The sequence below is a fragment of the Vipera berus genome (genome assembly GCF_964194415.1).
Source record: "Vipera berus genome assembly, contig: HAP1_SCAFFOLD_105, whole genome shotgun sequence".
NCBI classification, from domain to species: Eukaryota; Metazoa; Chordata; class Lepidosauria; order Squamata; family Viperidae; genus Vipera; species Vipera berus.
In genome coordinates this window covers 1-21,357 of record NW_027673602.1, presented here as the reverse complement: position 1 = coordinate 21,357, position 21,357 = coordinate 1, and the positions used below count along the sequence as shown (strand labels likewise).

The 21,357-nt window shown below is 36.7% G+C and overlaps 1 protein-coding gene across 1 annotated transcript in view; it reads right to left on the bottom strand.

Annotated features, from left to right (window-relative positions):
• Positions 1-21,013, bottom strand: part of LOC308679274 (uncharacterized protein KIAA0825-like) — a gene marked incomplete at its 5' end in the record, with an annotated part of 88,040 nt that extends 67,027 nt beyond the window's left edge. The window contains 5 exons of the mRNA XM_081346880.1: positions 5,389-5,528; positions 7,720-7,830; positions 16,974-17,156; positions 19,554-19,744; positions 20,863-21,013. Of these exons, the coding sequence (XP_081203006.1) occupies positions 5,389-5,528; positions 7,720-7,830; positions 16,974-17,156; positions 19,554-19,744; positions 20,863-21,013 (776 nt within the window). The remainder of the gene's footprint in view (positions 1-5,388; positions 5,529-7,719; positions 7,831-16,973; positions 17,157-19,553; positions 19,745-20,862) is intronic.
• Between the last annotated feature and the right edge of the window lie 344 nt (positions 21,014-21,357).

Here is a 21,357-nt window from a genome sequence, read left to right as displayed (position 1 = left end):
CAACAGTGGGGCAATTCCACAAAATGTTCTAATGGAGCATCATACTGCTACTAAGAAGACATGCGTTTCTTGTAGCAAATTCAATGAGTGGCCAACTAGCTATGCTAAATTACAAGGACAAGCCTTACCTTCAAATATGCCACATTTCCCTTAATGTTCTTGAGAATGAGGGTTTATCTGGGAAGGTTCCATAATACACCTTTTTGTGTTTTCAAGGACATTGGTATTTTTTCCTTGTTGGAAGCTAGAAAGATAAAAGCGGAATGGAAAGAGCATGCAAGATAAAAGCAAATGACTCTGCAAGGCTGCTAGGCAACAATCAAGTATCCATAGTGGCCATTCTTATTCAAGGCCAAGCTCTAGCCAGAAAGGCTCTGCTGATAACATCAAAGCTGATGCAATTCCTTCCCCATCATTCATAAAATATATTTTTAGACAGTTAAAAATCCCTCATGGCAGCCACAGTTATAAGCAGAACAATTAGGACTTGATTCCTATAAAGCACAAAGAGCTATTAGAGATATTGATGAGATGTTGATAAGAATACTAGTTTTCCAGCTTGTAACAGTAGAAGACCGCGATGCCTAACCTGCATGCCCAATTGAATGATTCACAAATCAATATCAGGGCATTCATTATGTGCAAATGTCCACAGTATAATTACAAAGCAGACTGAGCTTAAATTGTGCTATTCATGTACAATTCCCCCAAAGAGGGTTGGACTGCCTTCCCCGAATCTAGTCACTGCATAACACCTTGGTGATAACAATAGTCCTTCCTTGGTGACTTTAAGGTAGTCTTCTATTTCTTGCTCCAATTTATCAGAGAACAATGTTATTTGTACCTCAGTTGCTGATGACTACATCCTGTCGAGCTTGTTGCACCATCACAAAAGCACCAAATGGACTGATTTTGTTAATGACTGAAACTGACATACAGCTTACGTAAAATATGCCTAGATGTCTAGCTGTTCACTATACATTTACCCAGTTGCCTGCTCTTCATAACAACTTCTATTTGCTCCCTACTATGGCTTTACACGACTCTCCATCATCTACAGAGGAGGTGACTAAGGGAAAAAAACCTCTGTAATGCTGCTGTCTTGGAATATTGCATGTTAAGATCTAAGGTCCCCAGATTCACAAACTATTTTACAGTATTTTAAATCCTCTTATTTCAAGAGACTTGAAAATAGGTGACCACTGTATAAATGGCTATAATTCCATATAGCCTCCTGCTGGCTGTGTACATAATTGAAAGGTCTTATATACACATACCGGTATAAAGAAAGGTATTATTTTACATAAAGACAGCTAAACATAGTATGTCTCCTGGCTAGGTAGCTTTGGATGAAAATGGAATACTAATATCCTGGATGAAAGCGGAAGATTATCTCTAGGTTGCTGCTTTACAGGGAAAGGGATGCTAACCATGCTACAGATTGAGACTGCAAGGTTTTTATTCCAATCCTAGTAATCAATAAAATAGATGCAGAATCCTGGAAAAGGGCTTAGTTTTAGATATTAAATGATAAGGTCCTGTGGACATCCAGTATATCAGACATGTCAAACACAAGGCCTGGGGGGCCGGATCCGGCCCATGAAGTAGTTTCATGTGGCCCACAAAGCCATCCTGGAAACAGTGAGGGAACGGCCCCACTGCCTTGGCCCTGGCCCAGAGACCCTCCTTCTGCCAGATACCCTCAGATCTGTCCCACTCCTGCCCAGGCCCCCATAGGCACCCTTGATGCGAACAATGTAGAGCTGGCTATGCCTACCCAGTAGGCCATATGCACTCTAGCCACGCCCACCCAGTAGGCCACGCGCACCCTGGCCATACCCACCTGGCCCCCTGAGGGCAACCGCAATGCTAATGCGGCCCTCAATGAAATTGAGTTTGACACCCCTGTAGTATATGGAGAGAAGATTCTAATGGCATAGCTGGGTAATGGGTAAAATTAAGAAATATTAAATATTATTTAATATGAGAATCAGATATCACCTTTACCATGAAGGAGATAATTTGCTATAGTATATCTTTCTCATCATTCAAGAAAATAAATGATCACATCAAAAGCATAAAATATACACTAGACCTGTTGGCCAAAGCAGGAACCACGAGTAAAAGCCACCTTAACGCAAATGAAATCCTGATTTAAAAGGATTGTTGAGGAATAAGAATGAGACAACGTTATACATTCGGCTTTATGGGAAGCAAACGTCAGATAACCCTTTAAGGAAATGTTTCATGAATGAATGAAAAGGGGGGAAAAATAAAACAATCGTTGCAATTCTGAAATGGCAGTTAAGTCAAACTGTACTGACAAACATCCAAGCCCCAGGATCACAAAGAGAATAAATACTGAAATATCTATTATAAAAGACAAGGTTCTATGTTCAAAGAAGTACTTGTCCCATTTTGCAACATAGAAAGAATAATGGCAACCTCAGAGCAGCCAATAATTCTGAAAACTGGTGAGATGCAGGGATTGGAAGCCAGTATGGTCTACCTTTAGGAAGCTGGCATTCTGTGAACAGCAGTTACAATGACTAATGGCTGCTTACAAAGGAGTGAAGAACATATTTGTCTAAGCAACCAGGGAGTAACCAAATTGTATACTGATTCTTCCTGACAAAGTTAAGAACTGGGTGAAAAGTAGATACAGAGGGAGTGTACAAAGAAGGAGTTCTATAAAGGTAAAGGTAAAGGTTCCCCCACACATGCATGCTAGTCGTTTCCGACTCTAGGGGCCGGTGCTCATCTCCGTTTCAAAGCTGAAGAGCCAGCGCTTGTCCAAGGATGTCTCCGTGGTCATGTGGCCGGCATGACTAGATGCCAAAGGCACACGGAACACTGTTACCTTCCCACCGTACTGGTCCCTATTTTTCTACCTGCATTTTTACGTGCTTTTGAACTGCTAGGTTGGCAGAAGCTGGGACGAGTAACAGGCACTCACTCTGTTATGCGGCACTCGGGATTCGACCCGCCAAACTGCCGACCTTCTGATCGACAAGCTCAGCGTCCTAATCCACTGATGCAGTAAAAAGGCAGCTCATGAGATGCCAGACCTGCACGAAAACAATAGCAGTTGCTACTGTCCACCAATGCAAAAATATCAATTGCCGGACAATTCCATATTATAAACATAGAACATATTATCATATGGTATTTTCATTTGTCTGATGTAAAGTCATATTTGAGAAGAAGTCTGCAACATTTGTATCTGCTCCTGAAATATAAACTATTGTACACAAATACAGTAAGGGATGCACCTATCTCAAAGTTGCAGAGACAAGTTTAGATAAAAATCACAAATATGTTCCATCTTGCTTACTGATATATTATGATACTGTTGCTCAAAAACTGAAGAACATGGTATGAAAGGCCAGTTCTGAAAAAACAAGACAGCCATTCTACAAACCACAATTAATTTTGTAAAATTAAGAGGCAAATCTGTGCACAAGGATTTCAGGAGATGGTTACCTGGAGAGGTCCTGAGTGAACACTCAGACCAATTGTTGAGGTATTCATAATGACTGGGTGGAATATTGGGCAGAATATAAAGCAGCAGCAGACTGTAAACATGTATCCAAAGCTGAGAAACTCTCACACATTCCAACTCCCACACATATCTCAGATGACAGCTAGCAGCATATGAGAATGAAACCTAAGGAACTAGATCAGTAAGCAAAGCCTAGTGAATTGGGTTACCTGTGGAAAATACACTGAGCTAAAATTTTCCAAGGCAGAGATGCTGAACATGTAAGTAGCCAATAGCTACCTAAGATAGAATAAGAACAGGAAAGCAGGATGCCCACAAATACATCACAAGGATAGGAGAAAAGGACACGGCGTTTACAGTACATTCAGGAGAATATATATGGGCAACAGCTTTAAAGGTCAGAAGGTAATCAAATGTTTAAACTGACTTCAGTCTGCAATCACATGATTGCAATTTGGGCGCTTGGCAACTAACTCACATTTACATTGGTTGCAGCTTCTTATAGTCAATTTGCCACCTTTCAAATTGGGATTTCTTAATCTCTGTGAATGAATTCAAGCCATGAAAGTCCATTGTGCTGATAAAATAATGGTTAATAAAGTGTTAGATTTTATTACTGTTTTGAACACTTGCTGGGAACTGCAAACTGTAAAAGATTGCCGGCGGATAACACCCAAGGGGAGGGCCTTCTCTGTGGGTGCGCCTGCCCTCTGGAACCAGCTGCCCGTGGAGCTTAGGACTGCCCCTGACCTGCGTTCATTCCGCCGGGACCTGAAGACTTGGCTCTTTGAGCTCTCTGGCCCAGGCTGAGAATTTTTAACTGGGGTTTTTATTTTCAGGGATAATTTAATCTTTTTAATTGTCTTTTAATTTTTATATTTTGTATTGGTGTGATTTTAAAATGCCCTGTAAACCGCCCTGAGTCCTTCGGGAAAGGGCAGTATATAAATCTAATAAAATTAAAAAAATTAAATCTTTTTAGATGCTAAACTCTCACTTTCAAAGGACAAATATTCTATTATGAGCTTGGGTTTCATGTGTTGATTTCATAAATTAAGTAATTCATGTAAGCACAATGTAAAGGATTCAGGTTAAATATATGGTTACCCTAATATTTTGTTCATTCAAATACTACTTATGCATACACTTTAGAGACAAAACACTTATAACTTCTAATTTATCTGGAAGAATATGAGCAATCATATTCCTTTTTTTCCAAAGGAAAAGCTGCCAAACTATTCTAATGATTTTATCTTCAAAAAGAAGGCAGTTGTAAGTTAGGCTTGTTTCTTCGTGGCAATTGTCTTCCTTCCAAATAACTAGAGTCAAAAATAATTAGTACTGCTTCCTCTAGGAAATGTCCCCAACAAAATAATTTGAAGAAAGATGCAGAAAGAAAACATAGATTTTTCATAAACATGATAAAGGGTGCTCAACTTCTTGAAGGTAAGTGGCTCTGAGGCTGGGCCCAGCTAAAATCTTCATGGATTGAAGATTTGTGTCACAGATAGGTGACATAAATATTGTTGCTGGTGTGTGAGAGTAGGTGAGATGAGCAGCATTTAAAATATATAAATATATATTTTATATCTTCTATTACATATGTATACATGTGCCTGCATCATTTTTGCCTCATTCTGAAATGTATAAATATGCATCTCTTTGTGTGCAGGAGGGTCTTTCACAATAGTTTTAGAAGAGACCCCTCTAGTACAAACTGTCTAATAAACAATGCAGCTTTGATTATTTGTTATTTTGATTCCACAATATCATAAAATTCTCTTATTAATATTCAATTAATTTAAAGGCTTAGGGTTAAAACTATTAAAAATATAATTATGTTTGCACATTTACATTATTAGAAACATGATAAAATCAATACTTACTAAAACTTCTCAGTAAAATTTTCACTAACAGGCAATCATGATGTAGCAGTGTTCGCAAAAGCAAGTTCCAGTTACAATATGGCTGGGATAATAGTAGCTTCAGATGACCCTGAGTTGTCATTTCCCCAGCTGATGTTGTTCTTTCAAAATGAAAGATACATACAGAATATTTAATTTACCTGTGAAATCAACAGCCTTAAAGCATAGGTTAATGCTAATTTCTTTAAACTCTAATTCCTCAAGTCTGCTTACTATAAGGCTGTTGGGGGAAGGAATTACATTTATCTTAACTAGCTAAAAGCAGGTTAACATTTGCCAAATGAATAATAAATCTATAACAGTTACAAGGCAACCTCACTTACTTTCTTTATTGGTACTATTAATTCTCTTGTTTCATGAGCCAAACATTGCTTTGATGCTTATATAAATAAGAGATCTTTTAGTATAATTTAGTGTTATTTTTGTTTAGAATTATTGCCATAAATATTTGAAATGAAGTCTAAAGTCATAATTAAAGCAGAATTACAGCATAATTATATATTTAGTCATACAAAGAAGTACTTATCTAAAATATCTATTTTCAGTATTAGAAGAAGCTATAAAAGACATGTGTTTAATAGACATCTGCCTCTACAATAAGAATGCTTCATGGAGCATATTTGGGGATATTTTATCTTCAGCTACGGTATGTCCTGCAATATTGGATGAACGCATATAGAAATTCTCTACAATAAAGCAAATAAATAAAGAGTTGTAATTTATTTAAACAAGGTTTATGTAAGTGAAATTCCCAATAGACTGAGTTCCTGAGTAAGTTCTTCAGATATAATGGAAAGAAATGGTTGGTTACAATTTTAAATGAACTTTTTTTGGCCTCGTTTTAGGATCTTAATTTCTTGGTTAGAAATAAATTGTACTATATAATACAAAACTATTAACTGTAACCTTTTAGCATATCTTACAGTTAAACATACAATTATCCTAACACATCATTCTGCATTGAACATTTGCAAAATATATTCAATACAAAAGCTATTTATTAGACAGCTGCTTCATATCACAATACATATTTTTCATATACCTTTACTTAGATATTAAGAAAATGAATAATTTAACATTATAACAATGCTTAAACACCCATTTATAATTCAATATCTATCATAAAATACAACTTAACAGCAAATTGACCTTATATTTATTAATGTGTAAAGAGCAGGATGTTTGTAACATGGAGTTCATACAAATTTTTATTACATCTAACCAAATGGAGTGTTACTTTCAAGTATTTATTAATTGCTCTAGAGTCTTAAAGCACAGCGCAAATTGAAATGTTCAGTCAGTCACTGTGTTAGTACTAGTTAAACTACAGAAAACCTTTTCACTGATCATATGGAGAAACATGTTACTTCACCTTCCAAGCTCATATAGCCACAAATATAACACTAGCCACTCCCACACAGAGCAATCGATTACATATAAAATATGACATGAATAAACAATTCTGGTAGGGAGGAAAATTATGGTTTGCATCCATCGGAATAAAACATTGTTGCAGTTGAAAACTAGCTCATAGTGCCACATACAAAAACTTCTGGCAGCATGAACATCTTCTATATACACTTTACAAAACGATGATGATGATTTAGCTAAGCAGAATTACCTAATCCCAAATTGGGGCTTTATTAAACTACATAATATAATTACTGAGGTTTTCTTTTAGAGCAATGCAGTTGTATAAAGCAGGAGCGAAAAAAACTAAAAATCACAACTAGAAAACATGAACAATAAAGCTAAACATCTTTTTTCTTTCATAATACAAATGAAAAAAATCTAGTATTGAATTAGAAATTAAAGATTATTAGGAAGAGACACAAAATATTGTGAGAAGTCCAAACAGATTTTGAAATAGATGTGAGAGGACTTTGATCCAAAGTTAGAAAAGAAATGGCAGTACAGCTGGTAGCATATGTCTCATATGTAAATTGTTATTACACTTACTGAAACAGCAAGAAAATTATGCACTTGCTTTTAAACATGCCATTTTCTAAAAATACCAAATACGAACAAAGCAATATATGTAAGCTTTAGTAGCTTCACCAATTCCCAAGACTGCTACTTTTTCAAAGTTAAATCGAGTACAAAAAAATAAATATAAAAACAACTGCCATATAAAATTTGCCAAGAACAAGTTTTTAAAGAAACTAGACAATGAAATATATACTTTAATAAAATGCTTCAAAGTGGTATAATTCATTTCAATTTATCAGTGAAAGCAACAATATGGAACACAGACATGGATTCAAGTCTTATCTGTATTACAAAGATACTTACTTTAACAATGAAGAAGAAAACTCTGACATGCCAGATAGCCAGTGCAATGGTTGGTAAACAGCTTGGTCCAAAATATCTGAAGACAAGTCATCAAAAATGCTTTGAACTGTTCTGGGGAAAAAAAGCAATTCAAAATCACAATTTATCATATTCCTTTGAGAGGCAATGGAGAGAAAATAGGTAACAGCTTCATGTTTAATGGAAATATTTGGGCTTACTGCCATGGTATTGCATTTCAATTCAATTCAATTCACTCTCCCACTCTGCATGCTGTAGAACATCAGAGCACCAACCAAGGTAAATAATGGCTTTTATGGACCCCAGGGCCCTATAGAAAAAGATATAACACTTGTTGCATAAGAACTCTGAGTGCAATTCTTACAGCCAGACTAAAAGCGAAAGAAAAAAGACAGACTTGGCTCTGTTTTGTGTTTGTTTGTTTTTATTGCTTCATTCTTTTCTCCCTCAGTTACATTCCAGCTAGACTGATCAGGGAGTCCAGCAGCCAGACCAAATGACGAAGTGCATCCCAAAAAGGATACTTCTGTGTGATCAGAATTTAGGTAGTTACCAGTAGCAGGGACAGTGCTCAATGAGTAAATCAAGGGAGAGACTCTTTTAGGGGATTCACCTTCTATACCCATCTCTAGTGCCTCACTGGCTCATCTGGTTTCATTTTCCTTCTCTGCTGATGGATAATGCATTACTTTAGTTAGTAGATGTTCTTTATATATAATATATGCTATAGCAGCTGCCTCATGTCTCAAAGCTGGGGGAAGCATCTGTGAAAGTATCTGATATCAAGGAAAAAAAATCCCTATTAGAATGGTGTTATTCTTCGGTATTATGTGACAAGGTGAGAAGCGATCTTGTAAGTTTCAGCACTGGTGTGAAATTATGAGTTGCCTAAATAATGATCTAATAGATGCCTCATAAAATTTAAATTGTTGAAAATCTTCTTAAATTACACGTGGTATCAAGATTCATGAATTTGGACTATTTTTTTAAAGTCACAAAATACTTTTAATACTAAGATTGCAATTTTTTTTCAACAATTTTTTTAGAACTTAAAAGTGTGGACCACTTCATGGATTACTGCCTTGTCGTGGCAAAGGGGCTTGCGTAATTCAATGAAGCTATGAGCTATGCCATGCAGGGCCACCCAAGACGGACAGGTCATAGCAGAGAGTTCTGACAAAACGTGATCCACTGGAGAAGGAAATGGCAACCCACTCCAGTATCTTTGCCATGAAAACCCTATGGACGGTACCAAAAGGCAAAACGATATGACGCTGGAAGATGAGCCCCTCAGGTCGGAAGGCGTCCAATTTGTTACTGGGGAAGAGCAGAGGGCGAGTACTAGTAGCGCCAGAAAGAATGAAGCGACTGGGCCAAAGCCGAAAGGACACTCAGCTGTGGATGCGTCTGGTGGTGAAAGGAAAGTCTGATGCAGTAAAGATTTTTTCTCCATAGGAACCTGGAATGTAAGATCCATGAATCAAGGAAAGATGGACGTGGTCAAACAAAAGATGACAAGACTGAACATCGACATCTTAGGTATCAGTGAACTAAAATGGACAGGAATGGGTGAATTTAATTCAGATGACCATCAGGTATACTACTGCGGGCAAGAATCCCTCGGAAGAAATGGAGTAGCCTTCATAGTCAATAAGAGTAAGAAAAGCAATACTGGGACACAATCCTCAAAATGACAGAATGATCTCAGTTCGAATCCAAAGCAAACCATTCAATATTACAGTAGTCCAAGTCTATGCCCCAACCACCAGTGCTGAAGAGGATGAAATTGACTGGTTCTATGAAGCCCTACAGCACCTTATAGAACTAACACCAAAAAATGATGTCCTTATCATCATGGGGGATTGGAATGCTAAAGCAGGAAGCCAAAAGATAACCGGAATAACAGGCAAGTTTGGCCTTGGAGTACAAAATGAAGCAGGGCACAGGCTGATAGAATTTTGTCAAGAGAATACGATGGTCATAGCAAACACTCTTTTCCAACAACCCAAGAGACGGCTCTACACATGGACATCACCAGACGGTCAACACAGAAATCAGATTGACTATGTGCTCTGTAGCCAAAGATGGAGAACCTCTATACAGTCAGTAAAAACAAGACCAGGAGCTGACTGTGGCTCAGACCATGAGCTTCTCATTGCAAAGTTTAGGCTTAAACTGAAGAAAGTAGGGAAAAACACTAGGCCACTCAGGTAAGAATTAAATCATATCCCGGTTGAATATACAGTAGAGGTGACAAATAGATTTAAGGAATTAGATTTGATAGACAAAGTGCCTGAAGAACTATGGACAGAGGTTCGCAACATTGTACAACAGGTAGCATCCAAAACCATCCCAAAGAAAAAGAAATGAAAGAAAGCAAAATGGCTGTCTGAGGAAGCTTTGCAAATAGCTGAGGAAAGGAGGGAAGCGAAAGGCAAGGGAGAAAAAGAAAGATACGCCCAATTGAATGCAGAATTCCAGAGAATAGCTAGCAGAGATAAGAATGCCTTCTTAAATGAACAGTGCAAAGAAATAGAAGAAAACAATAGAATAGGGAGGACCAGAGATCTTTTCAAGAAAATTGGAGAGATGAAGGGAACGTTTAATGCAAAAATGGGCATGATAAAGGACCAAAATGGCAGGGACCTAACAGAGGCAGAAGAGATTAAGAAGAGGTGGCAAAATTACACAGAACTATACAAGAATGAGCTTAACATCCCTGATAATCACAATGAGGTGGTCACTGACCTCAAGCCAGACATCCTAGAATGTGAAGTGAAGTGGGCCTTAGAAAAGCTGAGCAACAACAAAGCTAGTGGAGGTGACAGTATTCCAGCTGAGCTATTCAAAATCTTAAAAGACGATGCAGTAAAAGTGCTACACTCAACTTGCCAGCAAATTTGAAAAACTCAACAGTGGCCACAGGATTGGAAAAGATCAGTTTACATTCCAATTCCAAAGAAAGGCAGTGCCAAAGAATGTTCAAACTATCGCACCATTGCACTCATTTCTCATGCTAGTAAAGTTATGCTTAAAATCCTACAAGCTAGACTCCAGCAGTATGTGGATCGAGAACTACCAGAAGTACAGGCAGGATTTCGAAGAGGCAGAGGAACTAGAGATCAAATTGCCAACATACGCTGGATCATGGAGAAAGCTAGAGAGTTCCAGAAAAACATCTACTTCTGCTTCATTGACTATGCTAAAGCCTTTGATTGTGTGGATCATAACAAACTGTGGCAAGTTCTTAAAGAGATGGGCGTACCAGACCATCTTATTTGTCTCTTGAGAAACCTATATGTGGGCCAAGAAGCAACAGTGAGAACTGGACACGGAACCACTGATTGGTTCAAAATTGGGAAAGGAGTCCGGCAAGGCTGTATACTGTCGCCCTGCCTATTTAACTTATATGCAGAGCACATCATGAGAAAGGCAGGGCTAGATGAATCAAAAGTTGGAATTAAGATTGGCGGAAGAAATATCAACAACCTAAGATATGCAGATGATACCACTCTAATAGCAGAAAGTGAAGAAGAACTAAAGAGCCTCTTGTTGCGGGTGAAGAAGGAGAGTGCAAAACTTGGGTTGAAACTAAACATTAAGATAACTAAGATCATGGCATCCGGCGCTCTCAATTCCTGGCAAATAGATGGGGAAGAAATGGAGGTAGTGACAGATTTTATTTTCCTGGGCTGCAACATCACTGCAGATGGAGACTGTAGCCAAGAAATTAAAAGATGCTTGCTCCTCAGGAGGAAAGCCATGACAAATCTAGACAGCACACTAAAAAGCAGAGACATCACCCTGTCAACAAAAGTGCGTATAGTCAAGGCCTTTGAGCTATGGTGCTGGAGAAGACTCCTGCGAGTCCCTTGGACTGCAAGGCTATCAAACCGGTCAGTCCTAGAGGAGATCAACCCTGACTGCTCTTTAGAAGGCCAGATCCTGAAGTTGAAACTCAAATACTTTGGCCACCTAATGAGAAGGAAGGACTCACTGGAGAAGAGCCTAATGCTGGGAAAGATTGAGAGCAAGAGAAGAATGGGACGACAGAGAATGAGGTGGCTGGATGGAGTCACTGAAGCAGTAGGTGTGAGCTTAAATGGACTCCAGAAGATGGTAGAGGACAGGAAGGCCTGGAGGAACATTGTCCATAGGGTTGCGATGGGTCGGACACGACTTCGCAGCTAACAACAACAACAACAACAAAAAGTGTGGAGAAAAGAGCTTTGAGAAAAAAACCTTGAAAAATATTACAATTAAGCATTCATTTCAGAACTAAAACAACTAAAAGAAAATGTGCAGAAAACTGATTCATTGAACTGCTGAGAATCAGATACAATTAAACAAATAGCATCATTGACATTCTAGTGAATTTATTAGTCTATGATAATAATAACAAAATCAGCTAATACTTCTAGCAGTTACTTGCCTGCTGCTAGCTGTCCAACTGCATTTCTTCTTTCAGTTGATCAAATAAGGCATCTAATAAATTCAGTTTAGTAAAATTGATCACAGTTGCTTAGCTATTATTACTCTATTTTTCCCTGAATGAATACTTTTGTATAAATGTTATTCTGGATAGAGATACAGTTGTTAACATTCTTTTACTTCTCATTAAGATCACATATACTGTATTCTTTATCTTCTATATTTTTAGTACCACTGATGCCTTATTTGGTCATCTGAAAGAAGAAATGCAACTGGAGGATTACTTGCAGCCCAGTAGCTGTTTGAAGTGTTGGCTGGTTTCTTTATTATGATTGACCACGTATCCCACAAAAAATTAAAACCCTTGCAGTTTCATATATCTTCCCATTCTTTTCACGTGAGATGAAATATTCCCACAGAAAAAGAACAGTACAGCACCTATTTGATTGAAATAACTATAGAGATTCTCAATCAGAACTGAAGAAGCTTCTTCGATGAGAAGTGAAACATTTGAAGGAAAAAGCCAAGGAAGTCCAGGTGCCATTTGATTCAGATGGCTTATTTTCATATGCAAATTATCATATTTTGTGAATCATGAAACAAGCCTTGGTGGAGCAGTGGGCTAATGCCTCCTTAAGTAACATCAGCTGCCTGCAATTAGTGCAGGTTCGCATCCCACCAGGCTCAAGGTTGACTCAGCCTTCCATCCTTCCGAGGTAGGTAAAATGAGGACCCAGATTGTTGGGGGGCAATAAGCTGACTTTGTAAAAATGCCGCTTGGGGTGTGTGTGTGAAAGCCCTAATAAGCAGGCATATACATAGAATGAAGGCTACTGCTAAGCTTGTAAGCCGCCCTGAGTCTTCGGAGAAGGGCGGGATATAAATGGAATTAAAATAAATAATAAAATAAATGAAGTGATTGAGTGTCAAAAAAAACCCACTAAAATTTAGGAAGAGCCCCCCTATTTTGCCAAAAATACAATAAATCTTTAGAAACAACACCTGAAGCATACCCAGACTTTAAAAATGAAATAGAATATGTCATACTCAATAAGCAACATTTCTGTATGCAAAATGCTGAATGTCTTTGGCTATGTAAACACTCAATTTGATCACAATATATAAAGTCTTTGTGGATGCAATAAATTGCACAGGCTGGTTCACTTCCTTTCTTTAAGTTAAAGTTTGACAGCTAATGGTTCACACTTGAACAAATGAAGCAATCCAACTCCTCTTTAAGGCTCCCAAATTTCCATATCAATTATCCATTAATTTGAAGTGACCAGAAGAAGCCAGAAGTGTAAATCCCTGAGGATATAACATTTCCGTCTTCTCATCAACCATCAACTGTTTTATATGGCTTCATCTTGTCTACAATAAGGATTCTAAATTAGCTGAGCTGTGTCTCTAATTCTTCTATCAAGTCATACCAAGGCAACAAAATGAACAATGAAGTCAGCTATATTTTTCTGCTGAATTTTGGTCAAGAAGGCTGATACTTTCATCCAAAATGTTCATATATTATTCTCAAGTAAATTGCATTTAACTACAATAAGTTAATAATGGCAGAAAGTGAAGAAGAACTAAAGAGCCTCTTGTTGCGGGTGAAGAAGGAGAGTGCAAAAGTTGGGTTGAAACTAAACATTAAGAAAACCAAGATCATGGCATCAGGCCCTCTCAATTCCTGGCAAATAGATGGGGAAGAAATGGAGGTAGTGACAGATTTTATTTTCCTGGGCTCCAAGATCACTGCAGATGGGGACTGTAGTCAAGAAATTAAAAGACGCTTGCTCCTCGGGAGGAAAGCCATGGCAAATCTAGACAGCACACTAAAAAGCAGAGACATCACCCTGTCAACAAAAGTGCGTATAGTCAAGGCTATGGTCTTCCCAGTTGCAATGTATGGCAGTGAAAGTTGGACCATAAGAAAGGCTGAGCGCCAAAGAATTGAGGCCTTTGAACTCTGGTGCTGGAGAAGACTCCTGCGAGTCCCTTGGACTGCAAGGCGATCAAACCGGTCAGTCCTAGAGGAGATCAACCCTGACTGCTCTTTAGAAGGCCAGATCCTGAAGCTAAAACTCAAATACTTTGGCCACCTAATGAGAAGGAAGGACTCACTGGAGAAGAGCCTAATGCTGGGAAAGATTGAGGGCAAGAGAAGAAGGGGACGACAGAGAAGGAGGTGGCTGGATGGAGTTACTGAAGCAGTAGGCGTGAGCTTAAATGGACTCCAGAAGATGGTAGAGGACAGGAAAGCCTGGAGGAACGTTGTCCATAGGGTCGCGATGGGTCGGACACGACTTCGCAACTAACAACAACACAATAAGTTAACTTATTCATGAATACACAAGAAAACTAATGTGAAAATTTTATAGAAATCAGTAAATACACTATTCCATTAGTATTTTTATCAGTCAGAAAAGAACAATTATATTATTTAACCATTAGCTAATATTCGATATTCCCTGATAGTAATGTTAAGCAAAGTACAATATGTCAATTTTTAAAAAGTTTTATCAATAGTTTCTTTTCCTTTATCCTCTTATATTATGGCCCTCTACTAATAAAAGGAATTTTTTGTCTGGAAGAATCACAGAAAATTCTGTAGCTTGACAGGCTTCAAAAATGAATTAGAGCCAAACTGGTCACATTCTTACATTATTTATTGATTGTGGCAAAACATGCCTCAATTCTCTGAGGAATGGAAACTGGCTATCAAAAGCATGTGTAACAGGATGTTAGATGTATTATTTGTGCAAGTATTTATTAATCAATAGTAACAGTTGCAAAAAAGTAATATCCATTGGATTTAAGTTTAGAAACAGGCATGTTATCTTGTTCATCCTAGTTTCGAAGGAAATGCTGCAACTTGGCTTCATGCAACTTAAAAGAAAAAATATTTTTTCCTGCACTGCAACAGAGGAGGACCATAAGAACTGTATATGTAATATACTACAACATATAATTGAGAAGGAGAGTCATATGTTCTTTTAAGGATAGTACAGATCTGGCCAGATATATTTGGCTACTGTTGATATAAGTTTATTTTACACAAATAGTAATATGAAATCTTACTTGTTATATTTTTATACCTTGTCTCAAGATTTCTAGGATTTATATTTTTCTTTTTTTAATTTATCTTGTCTTTCTTTAGGTTTAGTTTTACTCTTTTATTCTATTCACAAAAATGTAGAAATCTAGTTTTTACTATATCTTTCTTTACTTTCTTATCTATTTCCTGTTCATTTTTACTTTAATTGTTACTCCTTGACTCTTAAGAAACTTCCCTATTCTCCCCACCACAATTTCCAAGTTTTCTTGTGGCACTCCTTTTTTCCTGGCTTATTTTTTTCTGACTCTTTCTGCAGCAGCAATCTCTACCAGACCACCCTGAGAGCCTCTATTTTTGCCAGCAAACACATTTATGCCAGCCAAACCTATGTCCATATTTTTAAAATTTTGGGTTCCATCACTTAACTTAACCTGAAATAATGTACAGTATGTGAGAGACATTGTGGACATGACATCTGTAAAAAAGTCACCATCCTCTTTCCTTCATTTCACTCACTCACTCACTCACTCACTCACTCACTCACTCTCTCTCTCTCTCTCACACACACACACACACACACACACACACACACAGAGAGAGAGAGAGAGAGAGAGAGAGAGAGAGAGAGAGAGAGAGAGAGAGAGAGAGGCTTTTAGTTGTATGTTACAGCTTCCCAAGGGAAAAATAAATAATAACCATACAAAAAATGGAGAAACAGGAAAGAAAAAATGTGATGTGCCTCCATTTGCACAGGCGAAGGGAAAGTATGAATTCAAATAATATATAGTGAATATCTGTCCCCAGTCTGTGTGTGAGAGGCACAGTGGCCAGAGAATGTTTGTGCTCTTTGAATTCTTCCACCACCTGACAGATGAGCTCCGGTCACTTGCCTCAGATCCTGCCAACCTAGCCGTTCAAAAGTATGTAAATTCAAGTAGATAAAAAAGTACCACTTTGGTGGGAAGGTAACAGCGTTCTGTGTTTCATCATATGCTTTGCGCTGTGGTGTAATGTCATGCTGGCCATATGACCTGGAAACATCCGGACAGTGCTGGCTCAATGGCTTAAAGAAACAGAGATGAACATCACCCCTAAAGTAGCCTAAGACTAGCAGAGTAAAATTCACAGGGACGCCTTTCCTTTACCTATTCTGTGAGTGAGGGAGAAACGTGTATTTACATTTCTCCCAAGCTAAAAGGCTCAAGACTGAGTATACACTTAGCAGCAGAAATATATAGCATAGCAATATATTTTTATTATTTCAGATCTACAGCTAAAATATTTTCAGTTTTCCCATCATGGAATCCACTGGTTATATACGGTATACATTTCTCCTGTTTATTTTTTTCTTATATTCTTTTACTTTGTTTTGTTCTCTTAGTCTGTATTTTGTTTGATCAAATTCACCTTCTTTTGCTTTTTTTAAACTTCTCCTTTTTAGAAGTGTTCTCTCTGTTTTGCCCTTGTCTAAATGACTACATATACAAGGTCTATTTGCCTAACCCCTACATTATATGCAATGTAAATAGCTGAGTCAATTACTGCCAGATGATTCACAACTATTAACACATAAGTTAATGAATTAGGATTTAAAAACTGAATGCAAATTAACTACCCTTACTAAAGTATTGTTGTCCTTGATGGAAGAAATCAATGCTTGGACTTTGGGGCTTTATTATCCTTAAACAAAGAGAGACAATTGTCACTCCTATTATAGGCTAAATGTATGTTAGTCTTGAAGCATCATACTTACTTGTACAAATTCTCTAGCGGTGAAGTTAAAAAAAGAGCAGCTGCAAGTAAATTATTGCAATATCTGTGGATATTATAAATACGAGGATTTCTGTCTTTATGTGAATCTAAAAGTTCTTGCATGGAACCACAAACTGACCACAGCAGGTTTTCACAGGTCATCAGGATTGCTATGACATCTGTTCTGTAAGAGATAAAATAAAAACTCTGGAAATAATCTAACAATATAATACAATCCATAATCATGACTTATTTGCCATATTACAAAAGATGTACTTTTTATTCTTAAAATTATCGGGATTCTTAGGCAAAAGTAAAGAAAATGATTATAAGTAGCCCTTGACTTACAAACATTTGTTTAGTGACCAAAGTTGCAACACCACTGAAAAAAGTCGCTTCTGACAGTTTTTCACACTTATGACAGATGGTCACGTGATCAAAACTCAGATGTTTGGTGACTGGCAAAACTCATTTAACAACTGCCTTGCTTAGCAAGGCAAATTTTGAGCTCATTTGTGGTCGTAAGTTGAAGTCTAGCTGTAGAATAATATAGGAGAAGAAACCCAGCTTATAAAGCAACACTCCCAGAAAAAAAAGAACTAGAATCATACCCAGGCTTACTTCAAACAATTCACTAGCGAAATTTAATTAATATAGCCTCTGATATTTGTTTTACACACATGGATCACCTTACTTCATAAAAATGAAAAGAAAAGCAATTTTCTTGTATACATACTGAATTCTGGATCAGAATTATTATTTGCTAACATTTATTGGGTAAAATTTAGTTTTTATTTTAAAAACATACATTCAACAATATAATTTAATTTGCCTATTGCATATCTTTGTTGGCAGCTGAAGCTGTTGCAATGAATGCAATCAACAGTTATTTACATTTTAAATCTGTTCAGCAATGGATGACAATTCTTATTACTTTCTCTTAAAAATTTCAAAGTCAATACTAGGTATAAATATGATACATAATATTCATCTATCTCAGCTATAGATTATAAATTATTTAATTCTGTTTGCTTTGTGATTTTAAACACTCAAATTTTTTTATATAGTTTCAAATGCATTTTTCCTTCTTCTATTTCCCTCTTCTTTCAATCTTATCCAGTTCTCCATAAAACACAGTACTATGTTAGGATGCCCACATCTGACTGCCACAATTGCAATTAAAAAACAGTCAGACCATATATTTAGATGACAAACTGTATCTCACTGATATACAGTTTGTATCTCACTGGCAAAGGTCTTATTTCAAAACAGCAAACATGAGAGCAAAAGTACATATTTAGAATCATGTCTTTAAAAAGACTGAGTGGCCATAATATGTGCCCTGATAGAGAAACATCTGCTGCTGCCTAGGATTGAACTCTCAACCTTCCAAGTCGAAGGCAAGCGTCTTCATCTCTAGGTCACCATGCTGCTCATCTTTAGCATACAGTAAATTTATATATCATTTGGACTGTCTGAACTCCTGATTTCTGCCCCATGACAGGAGCTAGTGCTGCTCACGTAATAGTGTTGTAATTTGGGCAAACAAATTGCCCACAACTGCACATGCTGCTGCATTCTGGACCAGTTGCAGCTTCTGGATGGTCTTCAAACGCAGCTCTATTTTATTGTGTACCACAATAATCCAATTGGGAGGTGACTAAGGCATGAGTGACCATGAGCAAGATTTGGATAACTTCCATCCAGTCTCCATCTTTTGCTGTTTTGGGAAGGTTGCTGAAAGGGAAGAAGGCTTCCAGCTGTGGCATGCCCTGGATGAAGTAGATTATCTGGACTCATATTATTCAGGACTGAGGTCTATAGTACTGCAACAACATTAATTGCACTGATTGCCAGTTGATTTCTAGATGCAATTCCAGGTTCTGGTTATTGCCCATAAAGCCCTTCGTATGTCAAGGACCACTTATCTCTAATAGTTTCTGCCCATCCATTATGATCAGACATAATGGGCAGGTCTTTTCAATTAATCAATGTCATGTTATGGAAATGCACTTTCCCTGTTGTGGTGCCTGCCTTCTGGAATAGCATCCACCAGAGATCCATACAACTCCTACTCTGATGATATTCCAAAGGTTGTTGAAAGCTTAGCTTTACTCCTAGGCCTGGTTGAATGGTAGCTGCTAAGTCCCTATCATTATTTTGAGGAGGATTTTTTTTGTACTTGTTCCTTCATATTTTTCTTTTTTTAATTGTCTTTATTTTTAAACAATCGCTAATGTTAAAAAATAAAAATAAGCCACCCAAAGTCATCTCAAGTTGGACACCCTCAAAATTTAATAAAATAGAAATAAATAAGGTAAAATTACCTTCTATCAAACATATGATCAAACATTTGGCTACTTTCCTTTATATGTTTTGATTTCAACAGGATTTTAATGTGTTTTGTTCTAATCTTTAAATCAATTGCCTTTAAATTATATATATATTTTTAAAAAATATGATTTTAATATTTTAAGTGTAACACTGCTCTTTCATTTCTAAGAGCTGTTTTTGGTTAAGAACATGCTACTGTTGCTTCTTATAATCTCATTCAAAGTACATAATTTTGCTAAATTATTACCTTATTTGTGGTGTCCTTTTGTAACTGGGCTGGGCCTGAAAATATCTGCAAGCCAAAAGTGCTAATGATTCTTCCAGCACTTCTGTTAGAATCTCCTGAGCTAATACGGGAGGTAGAACAGTCCATAAGTCATGTTGAAGAGCATAGCAGAAATAATGCCACATATGAATAGAGAATGAACATCTTTCTCCCTGCAAAACAACCAAAGATTAAACAATAGAAACCTATTTTCCTCAATATGACTTTGGATTCTCTCAATAAAATGCATTCAGACTGAAAAAAATCTGCTGAAGAACAAAAGATGCTGCATTAAACTCCTCACAATATTTAAAACAGCTTTTGACTTTTAAAAACCCAAGCGTATACTTTTATTAGTTAGAAGTCAACATTTTACATTAATCCAAATAATAGAAATTTGAGCTACTGTAAAACAATTTTCCCGAATTTAAAATAGATTGCCAGTACTAAATTTGCAGTGGTTAAAATGTGTCCATACACCAATTCTGCAGAGATGAAAGTAAATTTCCCTGTAAAAAGTAGGAGCTATGGGATAGATGCTCCTATTTATGTTTTTGTTACTGAGAATAATTTTCAGTGCATCTGTTAAGAACTTAATATATCTTTAGGTATTCCGGTTTCCCTAAGCCACTTACTTCCAAATTATGGATTCTTATCCACTTCAATTATTGAATTAAGAATTAGGTGGTTCAGATAATTCATTAAGATGGGGAAATGATTAGTAAACAGTATTCCTAACAATTATACATACATACAGGGCTTTTTTTTTGTCATAGAACGCTCAGAACGGAGTTCCGGCACCTTTTTTGGATGGAACCTTGTAGGGTAGGCAAGGCGGGTTGTATAACGTGTGTGAGTTCCGGCACCTTTTTCTTTTACAAAAAAAGCACTGCATACATACATATATTATATTATACATACATATATTATACTATTCCCTTTTTAACCTGGTGGAATTCATATTAGAAACAGTAGAATCACACCTAATGCAGAGACATAACAGGATATCTGGGATAAGAGGAAGTTTACTGGTGTTTTAGAACCACTATTATTATTATTATTATTATTATTATTATTATTATTATTATTATTATTATTATTATTATTATTATTATTATTATTATTTAAATTTAAAAGATGCATCAGGCAGGCAATTAGATGAGTGGATACAATCTTAAAACCTCATTTTAAATTAATATTGTTTTGCATCTATTTTTCAAATCAGTCAAAGATAAAAGAAAAATAAACCACATTTGTACAAAAATGAAGGATAATAAAGTTACTTTTGTACCTCATAAAAAGCTTTATTGTCATCCCAGTAATGACTCTCAGCATCCTGTAAAATGCTTGTAACACACACTTGTATGCAATAGCTTGTAACTTGAAACTGAAGAATGCTGATCAGTTCCTTATATTGCTGAAGAAGTGCTAAAAATAAGGGCCTGTTCAAATGCAAAGATCACAGGGAAAGATTTAAGAACCCTGCTATAAGGAGACAGAAATTTACAATTCTACAAATGGTTTGGATTATTAAATAAGCAATTATCCATTAATTCCACATTAACTTTAAAATCTGGTTTTCATTACATATGCTCTTTTGAAAGTACATGTAATTTTACAAAACTATACTATTTATAAGGTTAGACAAAGACTTAATAAAGAAAAAAGTACTTAACTAAATAATCAGATATCCATTTTGCTGGTTATTAAAAGGCAGTCTATTATTTTACCTGCTACCTCTAAATAACAGGGTTACGAATGTAGAATTCATTTTTATTCAGAATGA